General features: G+C 58.3%; 3 protein-coding genes across 3 annotated transcripts; 1 reads left to right on the top strand and 2 right to left on the bottom strand.

Moving 5' to 3' along the window:
* Positions 1–908: 908 nt before the first annotated feature.
* BDW70DRAFT_165565 (uncharacterized protein) lies at positions 909–9185 on the bottom strand (the record flags this gene model as incomplete). The annotated part of the gene is made up of 3 exons (XM_073741778.1): positions 909–4404; positions 4462–7327; positions 7379–9185. 3 exons carry the CDS (start codon positions 9183–9185, stop codon positions 909–911), a joined length of 8169 nt encoding a protein of 2722 aa, XP_073601220.1.
* An 824-nt stretch (positions 9186–10009) lies between these two features.
* BDW70DRAFT_165567 (FAD-dependent oxidoreductase) lies at positions 10010–11475 on the bottom strand (the record flags this gene model as incomplete). The annotated part of the gene is made up of 3 exons (XM_073741779.1): positions 10953–11475; positions 10689–10891; positions 10010–10618 (listed from the first exon to the last, which is right to left on the bottom strand). Exons 1-3 carry the CDS (start codon positions 11461–11463, stop codon positions 10010–10012), a joined length of 1323 nt encoding a protein of 440 aa, XP_073601221.1. The 5' UTR covers positions 11464–11475.
* Positions 11476–11823: 348 nt separating this feature from the next.
* On the top strand, positions 11824–12981 carry BDW70DRAFT_125941 (serine hydrolase FSH). The gene has a single exon (XM_073734994.1). The coding sequence runs from the start codon at positions 12066–12068 to the stop codon at positions 12957–12959; it is 894 nt and encodes a 297-aa protein (XP_073601222.1). The 5' UTR covers positions 11824–12065; the 3' UTR covers positions 12960–12981.
* The last annotated feature ends 341 nt before the right edge of the window (positions 12982–13322 follow it).

The following is a 13322-nucleotide window of genomic DNA, read 5'->3' on the forward strand; positions in this document are numbered from 1 at the left end:
ATTAGGGCTTACAGTCTGCAGATCCATGCAAAGTCCGCTACGCCCCTGACACAGCTAAGGAACAGTGTAGAGTCCGATTGGATAACGGAGTTGAGGTGACTGGCTGGTTCCTGTTAGCCCCTGCATCGACCTGCAATATATTGCATCAAATTAGGGCTAGCCTCTAACTCCGCTAGACTATCCGCAATGCCTGTCGCACACGTGGCTACGCAGGAACTGATGGTACTTTGGAAAGCAGTACTATAAGAGTTGTGGAGTTTATGATGTGGCTATGCTGGATCGTCGTCTAGGTCCATGGTTACCAGCATTATTTACGTCGTCGACAAGATCGAGTCACATACTACCAGCGAGTGCATGCAGGCCGCAGGATATAGACCAGACTCAGCAGGAATCATTGAGCCATGTCTTTATGTACCATTGTAGTTAGCCAACGAGTGATAGATACATTGCAGCTCCTCTTGACTGGTCATTCATGACAATCTCGCTTGATATACTGTCTGCTTTATGCATTGTTGATATAGTATAGACTACGGACGGATTGCACCTATTCCGTGAGAAAAAGGTTCTTCAAGCGCATCGATATAGGAATAAAAACCCGCTGTCACTATGCATGCTCTAGCTACCTAGGAGAGATATTGCAGGAGTATTGATAAAGGACCACGCAGAAAGCTGGATCTCTTGCTTCTACTCAAGTTACAGGACATGGCCTAGCTTAATGTGCAGTTGCTTTACATTCGAGCTAGCTAGGTCGGATGGGAAGTGTGTTTGGTGAAACTGATCGGAATTATATGCCATTGTAAGCAGAGAAACAACAGTCTAGATACAATAAATCATTCCCAACGCCAGAATACGCCAGATCAAAGCCAAAGTTAGCGAAACAAAAAAAAAGATTCTGTAAGCTCATGCAATCAGGCGAGGTAGCCCATATCCTTCCAAGCCTGCACATACAACCTCGCCAGCTCCGCGCCAACAGGCCCGACCCCCGCCATAGTGGTTGAGTGCTCCTTCGCCCTGCTTGTATCAAGCACCAGGCCGCCGCAGCTCATGCGCTCAAAATGGTCGTCGAGGAAATCCACCAGCCGCGCCGCTGGATTCTCCGTCTCCATCGGCAGCGGAGACCGCCGCACCCTCGAGATCCACCTCTTGAACGGGATGATGTTCGACGCGGGGATCTCGAGTGCCGACGCGAGCACAGGGTTCATGGCTTGCCAGTCCTGGCCGACAGGGTTGTCCATATGGTACACCGGGTACGCGTCGTCGCTCCGTGAGGTGAGATGGAGCAGGTCCACAACACCAGCAGCGCAGTGATCCACAGGAATCCACTGCATCTGGCCCTGCAGGTCCGGCCAAGCACGCAGCGACTGCGAAGACTTGACTAAGAAAGCAAAGTGCTCAACCGGGTTCCAGAAACCGCTCGTCGATGAGCCCGAGATCTGGCCGGGCCGCACGACCATCGCCCGGAAGAGACGGGGATGCCGGTGGAGCGTCTCATCGACCATGCGCTCGCAAATCCATTTCGCCTCGCCGTATCCGGATGGCAGTGTTGCAGATAGCGGAACGCGGTCCTCGCTCACGCGGGACTGTCCGCAGAATCCGACGACGCCGATGGAGGAGATGAATTGGAAGCCCACGCGGCTGGGACCATTGAAGGGCCGTGCTGCAATGTCGCGGGCAAGATCAAGTAGGTTCCGCATCGCCTGTAGCTGGGGCTCGAATGCGGACACTGGCCGTGTCCCGCTCATGGGCCAGGCGTTGTGGATAATATCCGTCGCGTTCTCGAGGAGCCAGCTGTATTCAAGCGGCGGGAGGCCCAGCTGGGGCTTAGAAGTGTCTGTCTCTAGAACGCGGAGCTTTGCCCGGGCGCCGGGGGACAGAGTGATGCCGCGGGCTGTTAGGGCTGCCTGTTGGCGCTTCTCTGGGGTGGTACTGCTGCTGCGGCGATTGAGGCACACCACCGTCGCAACCGACGGTGTCTCGGCGAGTCTCTGAACAATGTGCGAGCCTAAACTGCCAGTCGCGCCAGTGACGATGACGACAGCCTCGTGCGCCCTGCGTCCTGGTGCTGCGTGCGGCGCCGGTGTCTTGCCAGACTCCTCCTTCTCGGTCCGGCTGGCCAGAGCACGGAGTTTGGGCGTCTCCCAGCCGGCCGTGTATTTTTCAACTAGACTCTCTGCTGTCGCTGTGCGCGCCTCAACATTCTCCCGGTTCAACTCGGGGATGAGGGTCTGCACGGGCTCCGGCTTGGGCAGACGGGCTCCCTGAGCCCCCGACGCGAGCGCGATAATGACCTTCTGGAAGGTATTCTCAGGTAGGTTGCCGTCTGTCCAGTCGACGTGGCCAAACCCGGCCCTGTGCAACTCACGCTCCCAGTGCTCGGCCGGTACAACGGCGTGGTGCCGTCCGTCGTCGAACAGCCACCACCCCTCGAGCAGGCCGAAAACAAGATCGACAAAGGGGACAACCTCGGTCATTTCCAGCATCATCAAAAACCCGTCCGGGCGGAGTGCCTGATGGATGTTGGACAGCGAGATCCCGAGATTGTGCGTGGCGTGGATGGCATTGCTGGCGAGCACCAGATGCTGGTTCCTGAGCTCGTCGGCCGGAGCCTTCTCGATATCGTGCACGGCGAAGCGCATAAACGGGTATTGCTTGCTGAACCGGCGACGGGCGTTGGCGACCATGCTGGGGGAGATGTCTGTGAAGGTGTATTCAATGGGCAGGGCGCCCGATTCGGCCAGCGTCGCCAGGAACGGCGCAATGACGAGCGTGGTGCCTCCTGTACCGGCGCCCATCTCGAGAACCTTGAGCGTCTCTCCGGTGCGGCCGATCCGCTCAGCGAGGAGGTTTGTGACTTCACGCATCTGTGCATAACTCATGCAGTTGAAGGTATGCTCGCAGTACATGGCCGCGGTCAGCTCTCTTCCCTCGGGACTGCCAAACAGCACGCGGATGCCGTCCGTCGAGCCACTCAGGACACCCGCCAGCTGCCGTCCGGCGTAGTAGGCCAGTCTGTTGGGGACCGCAAACCCGGGGTCTGATGCCAGGATCTCCTGCAGGATCACCTGGCTGGTCTTGCGAGGGGCCGTGATGTGCGTGCGTGTGATCTGGCCGCTGGCCGGGTCGATGTTGATTAGGCGTGCGTCACGCTCAAGGAATTCGTAGACCCATTGCATAAGGCGGCCATGCTGGGGGAGGAAGGCGACGCGGTCGAGGGGCTGGCCTGGCGATGCCGTGCGAAGGGGGCATCCGAGCTCATCCATCGCCTCGACGACGAGGGCAGTACAGAGTCTGTTGCTTCCGGAGAGCATGACGCCCTCGGTCTTGTCGACTCCGTACTCCTTCATGAGGGCGTCGGTTTGCATCTTGACCTCCCCAAACGAGGCCAGAATGTCGGAAGAGGATAGGGCAAGCCGGGACTCGACTGGTGGTGCAATCGCTGCGAGCCCAGCAGACTTGTGAATGGCCACTGCCTTGAGAGGCAAAGGCTGCTCCTCTTCGCCAGTGGGCGTGAGGATGCCCGTATCTGAGCTTTCGGCGCCGGCGTCGTCGCTTTCAGAGGCAGACTCGCTGGACGAGTCGTCGCTCTCTCCTTCGTCTTCGTCTTCTTCTGCCTCCGCAGGACCTGCGTTTGGACCAAAGAGCGCATTCGAGACGCACTGCACGAACTTGCGTAGACTGGTTGCTTCCATCTGCTCGTTCTGGTCGAGGGTGCACTTGAACGCGGCCTCGACCTCCTTGCCCAGTTCCATGCCCATCAGACTGTCGATACCAAAGTCCGCCATCTCGGCGTCCAGCTCGAGCTCGCTGGCGTCAATGCCAGAGACTGTAGCCACAAGGTTGCGCACTTCCTCGGTGATATCTCGCCAATTAGAGGGCTTGCTGGACTTGGGTTTGGCCTTCGCAACGGGCTTCTTCTCTTTCTTCTCTTTCTTCGAGGTCTTGCTGGCCTTTACCTTCGCCCCAGGTTCAGAGCTAGTTCTGGCCTCAGGAGCAGTCTTTAGAGCGGCCTGGGAGGCTGCCGCTGGTGCTGGTCCTGGCGCCGACGCTTTCGTTCTCAGGACCGAGTCGTCCTTGGTCATCCGTGCGAGCATCATGCTCATCGACGCCTTCGCGACACGCATATACTGCACGCCCAGCATGATCTCCACCAGCTGGCCGCTTAACGCATCAAATACAAACAGGTCCGTCACGATCGCTTTGTCGCCTTGTCTTGAATGGCGGGCATAAACATGCCAAACGTCCGCATCCTCCCTCGGCGGTGCTTTGGGCGAGCGCATGCTCAGCTCGCAGCCCGTCGCGATGAACATGTCGCTACTCGGCAGGTCGGTCATCAAGTTCACCCAGACACCGCCGACCTGGCTGAAACTGTCGCTGAGCGGGACATCAAGCCATGTATCCCCGCGACTGGATCTGGGGAGTTGCACACGGCCTGCGCACTCGGTTCCCTTGCCGACGACATACTTGACCCCGCGGTAGACCTCACCGTAGTCGACGATTGGGCTGAATGCGCGGTAGACGTTGCGGCCCTGTAAGACCTCGACACCTTCGTCGGTGTCCTGATCGAGGTTCAGACGGAGAAGATTGGTGCATTGCTTGTGTGAGACGAGCCGCTCAAAGTTGGCGAATTCGCGGACGTGCGCTGGGTCAGAAGAGGAGCGCATCTCGACCGCGGCTTCGGCGTGGGTTTCTTGTGCTTTCTTGGTCGTGTCGTCGTCAAGGCTGAAGATCCTGACCGTCCAGTTTGTCCGTCTCTTGTTTGTCGCCGTCAGATCGAGGTATACAGCGCGGCTGGGATCCTTGCAGATAGGGCTGTGGTTGATCATCTCACGGACCACGGGCTGCACCCCGTCTTGCCTCCACCTTGGCTCGAGACTGAAGAGGGCCTCGATCACGATGTCGCACTCGAGCGTCCCCGGGCAGATGGGCGCCGTCTGCGCAATGACGTGACTGAGCACGTATCGGTTGTACCTGTCCGAGGAGGTATTGATCCGGAATCGGGCCTTCCTTGTCTCGTCGTCTTGATAGCCGACGAACTCCCACACCGGTAGCGTCCGGGGGTCCTGCGGCGTGCCGGCCTGCTGACCCTGTAGCCCTGTCCCAGCGATGGAGCCGCCGTTGGCAGCGATCATGGCGGCAGCGGCTTCCTTAACTTTCTCGAGAGGGGACTTCATCGGGAGCCAGTGGCGGGAAGAAGTATCGAACTGGTATGGGGGGAGGAGGAGGTGGGCGTACTCAGGGGTCTGGACAGCATGATGCGCCCAAAAGGTAACGCGGAGACCTTGCTTCCAGAGCGCGGTCGTGGTATCAGCGAGAGAGTCTAGGGCCGTCTCGTTGGTGATGTTGACAGCCTGGAAGTAGTGGCCCTCTGACGACGCCTGGCCCTGAGCAATGGCCCGGCCGGCCATGACGGTGATGGTCGAGCTGGAGCCGGCTTCGAGGAAGATCGCCTGTGGGTGTCTCTTTGCAAGACGCTGCACCGCGTGGTTGAAGAAGACGGGTTGGCGCATGTGCTGCGAGACGAAGGAGGCGTCTGTCGCTCTGGCAGAGGCCACCTCAGTGGCTCGCTCGACGGGGATGACGGGGCTGTTGAAGGTCAGCGTCTTGCCGATAGAGTCCAGCCCATCACTGATCCTGTCAACGAGCGAGGAGTGGAAGGCGTTCGTGACATTGAGACGCTTGCCCTTGATCGAGCCGAACTCGGGCCGCGAGATCGTCTGCTGGACCTGATCGACAGCACCGGTGGACCCAGCAATCGTGAAGCTGCGCGGGCCGTTGTAGCAGGCGATACTCGCAGAGCCATCAGACCCTGAAGCCCCGTTGGCCTCGAGCAGCAGCTGGCGGACCAGACCCTCATCGCCTTCCAGAGCCATCATGGCGCCCCGGTCAGCGCCCCAGCTGTCCCGGACGAGCGTCGCACGCGCCGCAACCAAACGGACGGTCTCATCCAGGCTCAGGGTCCCGGCAACGCATAGGGCCGTGATCTCTCCAAAGCTGTGGCCCACCAGGGCCTGGACCTTGCCGTCGAGGCCGCAGTCTATCCAGGTCTGAGCGCAGGCGTACTGCATCGCAAAAAGCATGGTCTGAAGCTTAACGGTGTCCTCAACGGGCTCGCGGCTGAAGATATCAGGCGCGGCGTAGATACTGTCCAGCCCCTGCGCCCTAACAACAGTATCCACCGCATCTAGGTGCTTGCGAAGGAGGGCGACTGCGCCAAAGAGGCCCCGATCCAGCCCGACAAAGCGCGAGATCTGACCGCCGAAGCAGAGGATGACAGGTCGTTCGGGCTTGACGGGGCCAATGCCCACACTCGCGGCGGCATCCTTGCTGCTCGGGGCGGCGGCAGCGGCCTGCTCGATTTTCTCGTGGAGCTCGGCCAGCGAGCGGGCGTTGAAGATGAATCCCTGCGGCAGACCGCGGTTGGATTGGCGGCTGAGGTTGAAGGAGACGTCCGCCAGGGTCGGCTCTTCGGCGCGCGAGCGCAACCAGGGCCCGAGTTTGGCGCAATACGCCACTATTGCTCGAGTATCGAGCCCAGGAATCCAGAAGGGGTAGCGTGCGCCTGCAACAGCGCGACTCCTCGAGCGAGGGCGTGGGAGATCGCGCTGGGTGACGATCATGCTTGCATTCGACCCGCAAGCGCCGTAGTTGTTCAGCAAGGCTGTCTTCCTCTCCTCCTCCCAGGCCCGTAGGCTTGTCACAACCTCGATATTATCGTCGGCCTTGACGGGGATCTTCTTGTTCATCGTCTTGAAACTCGCTTGCGGGGGGATGAACCCCTCGCGCATCATCATGATTATCTTCACGAGCGCAATGGCCCCGGAAGCGCCCTCTGTATGCCCAATATGGCCTTTGACAGACCCGATCGGCAGCTTCTTCTTGCGGCTTGGTCCTCCCAGCGCAGCAAGGATGCTCTCGTACTCTGCGGGGTCGCCAACGGGTGTTCCGGTGCCGTGCGCCTCGACCAGCGAGACGTCGTTAGCAGTGACCTTGGCCTGGCGCATGACGTCCTTGAACAGGTGCGACAGGGACGGCGAGTTCGGGACGAAGAGGGGCGTGCAGTTCTCGTTCTGGTACACGGCGCTCGCGGCAATGGTTGCAATGACCTGGTTCCCATCGCGGAGGGCATCAGACAGACGCTTGAGATAGACGAATGCAGCGCCCTCAGCGCGGCAGTATCCGTCAGCCTCGTCGTCAAAGGGCTTGCACTGGCCGGTGGGAGACACAAAGCTGCCCGCCGCCAGGTTCTGGAACCAGTTCATGTTGGTGACCGTATTGGACCCGCCTGCAAGCGCAGCCGTGCACTCTCCAGAGAGCAGGTTCCTGCAGGCTGTATGGATAGCCACCGCCGAGGAGGAGCACGCCGTATCAAAGGTCATACAGGGGCCCGTCCACCCGAAATGGTGGCTGACTCGGCCGGTGATGAAGCTCTTGAGTGCACCAGTCGCCGTGAACGCGTTCGGGTCGTAGCACGAGATGTTATGCTCGTAGTCGACACCGCATGAGCCCAAGTAGACACCAACATGCATCTTGTCACGCCCGTCCGGGGTGTACCCGTTGTGGTCTTCGACAAAGTACCCGGACTGCTCGACAGCCTGATACGCAGCCTGCAGGACGATGCGACTCTGCGGATCCATCGCCGCCGACTCCCGCGGCGAGCGCTTGAAAAATTTGTGATCAAAGGCATCGCCGTCGCGGAAGAAGCACCCGTAGAATTTGCGCTTCGGGTCGGCATCTGCGTTCTCGCGGAAGAGCATGTCGTGCATGAGTCTGTCTCGCGTGATGGGGATGTGCTGCGACTGGCCCGTCTTGAGCATGGCGACGAACTCGTCCAGGTCGTCGGCGCCGGCGGTCTTGACGGACATGCCGACGATGGCGATGGGCTCAGACTGGGGCGAGACGGGCATGACTTGCTCGACGCGGGTGGTCTGCTGCTGCAGTTGCAGGGCTGGTTGAGGCTGGGGCTGTGGGGGAGGTGGTGATTGCGGTGTAAGCCAGAATGAAGGCTTCTCAGGGTCTTTGGGTAGGTCCTCGTAAAAGACCTGTCTCCCTCCGAGACTCCTCATCAGTGTTGGAGGGACACATCTCTCCAGGCCAAAGGTGACCACGTAAGGGTCTGGGAGGGCATCCGCCACGGCCGAGAAGGTGTCAAACCACCGGCATTGCTGTACCAGGATCGACCGCACCACCATCTCGGTCATGTTCCCTGAGCCAGAGACCGGTGTGCCCGATCCCTGGTTGTCGTAGGTCTGCAGGGCGAGCTTCGACACCTCTTCATACTGCAGCCCAGGCAGAGAGGCGCACAGCTCCACCAGGGCATTCGTATGTTGCTTCCGATCAGCATTGGGGCTATGGATCTGGCCCTTGATACCCACCTCAGCCACCGTGACTCCTGCAGCTCTGAGGCGCTTCATGAGTAGTGGCGCAATTGTCTCCGAGGCCGTCACCGTCGCCCGCGCCTGGTCATACCGGACAGCAATATAAGCGTCGTTTGACAGATCGCCAATGATTCGGTTCATCTCGTCCTCCTGTTTCTGGCCGCGCCAAGCGACGGCGTAGGACGCTGAACTGCCCTTGCCGGATGCCTTGTCCCATACTTCTTGCGCGTCGATGAGAGCGCCAATGAGCATCGCCAGCCGGACGGCGACGGCTCCGTATTCCTCGAACCCGGCCTGGTTGCTGGCGCTGGCCACTGAGAGCGCAGCGAGTAGGCCAGCGCAGAAGCCCAGAATGACCGTCGGCCTGCTACCGGACTGTGTCTGCTGCACCAGCTCCGCCTGCAGATCTGCGGCTGGGGCACTGCCGTCCCTGATCATCTCCAGATGCCGCCAGTACTGCGTCAGCTGAATCAACACCACTAGCGGGCCAACCAGGATGCTCGGCAGAGACTCGTCGTCAGGGACCGAGAGCCTGGCCTTTTCGAGGCCGTGTCGAAGCCATTTGTCCAGTTCAGACAAGGAGGCCGGGCCGTCAACATCGCGGGCTATGTTGGGCATCTTGGCTGCCAAGGCATCCCAGTATGTTGGTAGGTCGGCGATTGTGCGCAGAATCCAGTCGCGCTGTGGCGATTGGGAGAGTGGGCGAACGAGCTTGTCCATGGATGCCTTTGTGAATGTACCGACATGCGGGCCGAAGAGGAAGACTGTTGAGGCCTCGTGGCCTGGCCCAGGGGCGCTTAATCGGGCCATTGCGGTAGGGTAGGAGGGTAGCTTGGTAGTTGATAGTGCTAAGTGCTCTGCCGGGTCAACAGTGAATGAATGAGGTGTAGTTGAGACACTTGAGGTTGACTTTCCAGGCGAGCGAGCGGATGAAGAGAGCAGAGAGAATATGATAGACTGGGTGTTTGTAGTAGATAGACAAGATGTACGTCTGTCCCTTGGAAGTAGGGCTAATACTTCTACCTTAGCACATGTTGCGGGAAGCCACGCACTGAGGAAGCACTGATATCGTTGGGGCACTCTGATTGGAGCCGGAGATTGTGGTAAGATGGAATCCTTCTGCTGCAGCACTGTAAGCCCTAAGCCTGGTGGCGCTTCTGGCGGACTTTTCGGACTACAGGACTCCATCCAAGACTCCAGCTCGAGACTCAGCTTCGCTAGTCCGGAAGTCCGCTGACTGATGGTCGTCTCAGCTTCTCGTTTCAGCTTGGTCGTCTTCTGTAAAGACTCTAGGGGAACGCTAACTCAGCATATGGATCCAGGGCTGGTTGAACCGTTGTCTGAACTTGTATCTGGGTTTAGGCTGCCAGCTGGGGATCAAAGGTAAATGGGCCATGGATTGCCTGTTTAATAGTATATCGCATACAATTTCAAGAATGTCCCAAAACACCAATATTTTAGAAATTACAGAGCCAGATGGCGGTTGATAGTGCCACATGTTCAATATATTAACCTGCGTTCGTGTGTATAGTACATAATACAACCATAGTGGCTGATATATTATGTAGTGGACACCTTCAGACATGTTTCCATTAATGAATATAAAGCGATCCTCAGGCAAGTAGTTACCTATACTAGACCTTCACTACAGCACGATCGTACGCTTCTATCGCCTGGTCGACCATGCCCTGCACATCGAAATCCCAAATCACTCTGCTTCTCCTCTCCCATTCAGCCTTGCACTTCACCCCGTCGCCCCCAATATCTTCATACCGCCACTCGTAGAGATCACCCATCTCCCTTGAGCTCTTCACAAGCCACTGGCTACGCTCGATCCTCACATCACTGTAAGTCTTCAAGGCAAGCTCAATATTCTTCTTCCTCTCCTCGTACGCAGAGCCGCTCTGGACCTTCTCAAGCAACTCGGCAAGAACAAGCGCGTCCTCAACACCCATACAGGCACCAGCCCCGTGGAACGGACTGGACGCGTGCGCGGCGTCACCGGCCAGCGCCACCCGGCCAGCGGCATAGTAAGGAAGCGGGTGGTCCGCCTGGTCGAAGATGGCGTACTTGCTCAGCTGCTCCGGGAAGAGGCTGGCAAGCTCCTTGATATGCGGGCCCCAGTTCTCGACCGCCGAGAGGATCTCCTCCTTCGAGCTGGGCACTGTCATTGTGTGGCCGTGAGTCCACTCGTTCGAGTCGTGCGTGAAGAGGAAGACATTATAGATCTGGGCGTTGTTTACCTAGGCACAATCAGCGTCTTCTTGCAGAATATATGAGGCAGTGCAAGGCCTGGAGGGTCAGAAAGGGTACCGGAAAAGAGACAATGTGCGCGTCCGGCCCGCAATGTGCGATCTGGACATGCGCCTTTTCGGTCCCCAGCGCATCAATTGCTGCTGGCATAGAGACGAGAGCGCGGTAGACGGCTTTGCGAGAGTACCTGGCGTTCGCGGCAGGGTGGTCTGCGCCGAGGAGGACTTTGCGGGCCGTGGAGTGGACGCCATCGCATGCGATCACTTCATCCACCGCATTAGCATTATGAGACATCCAATATCCAGCGCAGGGAAGAAAACCAACCGATATCTGCCTCCTCCACCTCCCCGTCCTCGAACCTCAGCGCCACTTTCTGGTCCTCACCATCCTCGTACGCCACCAGCCTCTTCCCGAACCTCACAATATCCTCGGGCAGCAAGCGCGCCATCTCCGCATGGAAAACACCTCTCAAGCAAGCCCAATACGCCATATTCTTCTCCTCGATCTCAAACAGTACGCTCTTCTCCGGATCCTGCGCCTCCTCTTTGCTTTTCGGGTGGAACCCATCCCAGTAACGCACTTTATCATGCGGATTTCGCTGCGCGACTTTGGAGAGAGCGGATAAAATTGCGGGATCAAGGCGCTGCATGCACTCGCGGGCGATTCCAGTGAAGGCAAATGCGGCGCCAATGTCGGGCCAGGCTGAGGCACGCTCGTAGATTGTCACCTTGCCAATATTGCGATGGAGAAACCCCAGGGCTGTCATGAGGCCGATGATGCCGCCGCCTATGATGGCGATGGAGAGGGGTTCCTTTTTCTGCTCGTGGTCTGCCATGCTGTTTAGAGCGGCCAGAAGGTGGGTGTGTTATTGCAAATGCCGGTGCCAGTAGGGCTGTATGTAAATACGGCTGCGGTAGTTTCAAGTTCTGCTTCGTTCAAGCGTTAGGCTAGGATTGAGCGCGGCTCTGCAATGGCGGCTGTTCTCATGGTATGACATGGCATAGCCTGAGGATATAGATACACCACACCGAGGTACGAGTGCTTCTATACTAAGAATAGTGACTCTCAGCCTGCTTATCCCGTGCTTATCCCGGAGTTTGCATCTCCGCCAGGAAGTACGCGGACTGAGGCGGAGTAATTTAAAAAAGGCATGGCAATGCTTACTGCGTGGGGCTTAAAACCTGACCTGACCTGGCCTGGCCTGAGCTGGTCTGATGTGAAACCGGTCCTCCTTCTCTATCTCCCTCCGTCAGATTGATCGTCAAAACCTAACCCTAAGTCAAATCCTAAACGCCACGCACCCGATACTCTCAACTCTCAATACGGCCTTGACCAGCCAATCACAGAAGATTGCGAACTGACAGTTCGTATTGATCACTTAAAAGCCTGGCATAGACGATCTGCCATTGATTTGCAATTCTCCGGCCCAGTTGCATAATGCCGGCGCTCGATATCGCCTCGGCCCCGGCCGCAGCCCCTCAACAGCAACTCCATCTCCCACGCATCCTCTGCCTCCACGGCGGCGGCACCAACGCCCAAATATTTACCGCGCAATGCCGCACTCTGCGAAGACACCTGGCAGACAGCTATCGTCTCGTTTTTGCCGACGCGCCGTTTCTCTCGTCCGCTGGGCCGGACGTGACGTCTGTCTATGGCGAATGGGGCCCGTTCAGGAGCTGGGTTCCTGTTCCTGCGGGCGTGGATATCAGTGCATGGGCCGCTGCCAGCGCCAGTAGTAGGATCGATGTCGACGTTGAGGCGATCGATGAGTGCATCGCTGCTGCTATGGAGCAGGATGACCGGGCCGGCGCGACAGGGGATTGGGTCGGCCTGCTGGGGTTCAGCCAAGGGGCGAGGGTTGCTGCCAGTCTGTTGTACCGGCAGCAGAGACAGCAGCGCATGGGCTTGACCAGTTGGGGTAGGGGTAGGGATCGCAAGCGAGGTGCGACCGCTAGCACCAATTATCGCTTCGCCGTCTTGTTTGCCGGGCGCGGACCGCTCCTGGACCTGGGATTTGGGTCTGGCTCTCTAGCCAGCTCGAGTGCTGCTTCTTCGTCTGCGTCTGCGTCTGCGTCTGGATCTGAATCTGCGGGTGAAGAGGAAGAGGACGGGCACCTCTTAAGCATCCCAACCATCCACGTCCACGGGCTGCGCGATCCAGGCCTCGAGATGCACCGGGATCTAATCCGGTCTTGCCGGCCCTCATCTGTGAGGATTGTCGAGTGGGAAGGCGCCCATCGAATGCCAATAACGACGAAAGATGTGGGAGCGGTAGTAGCGGAGATCCGACACTTGGCGATAAGCCGGAAATACGAAAGCTTGAGGTGTTGAATTCAGCCGGTGAAATTCCAGCCGCGGAAGTAATCCTGTAAGGATCAGGATGCGACTCCATGCAAGGCGCTAAGGATCAGGATCATTTTCTTCAGGGTTGTGGCAACGGCGGCGGCGGACGGCGGGCGCTATCGTGTCGGTGGTGATGGCGTCGATCGGATTTCGGAGGATAGAATCCGGTCAGCCCTATTGAAGCCAACTCCGTCGGACTTCGGCCGGACTGTCCGGTCGGTTAGAGCTAGAGAAGGAAAGAGGTAGAGTCCTCAGATAGACAAAAGACTTGGCTGCTATATATCTTATTATTCAATTCCTCAATTCCGCTAGCTGTCAGTAGAGTGATCCTCAGCCGCACTTGAAGTCTTG

The sequence above is a fragment of the Aspergillus foveolatus genome (assembly GCF_047715535.1).
Source record: "Aspergillus foveolatus strain CBS 279.81 unplaced genomic scaffold BDW70scaffold_1, whole genome shotgun sequence".
Taxonomy (NCBI): Eukaryota; Fungi; Ascomycota; class Eurotiomycetes; order Eurotiales; family Aspergillaceae; genus Aspergillus; species Aspergillus foveolatus.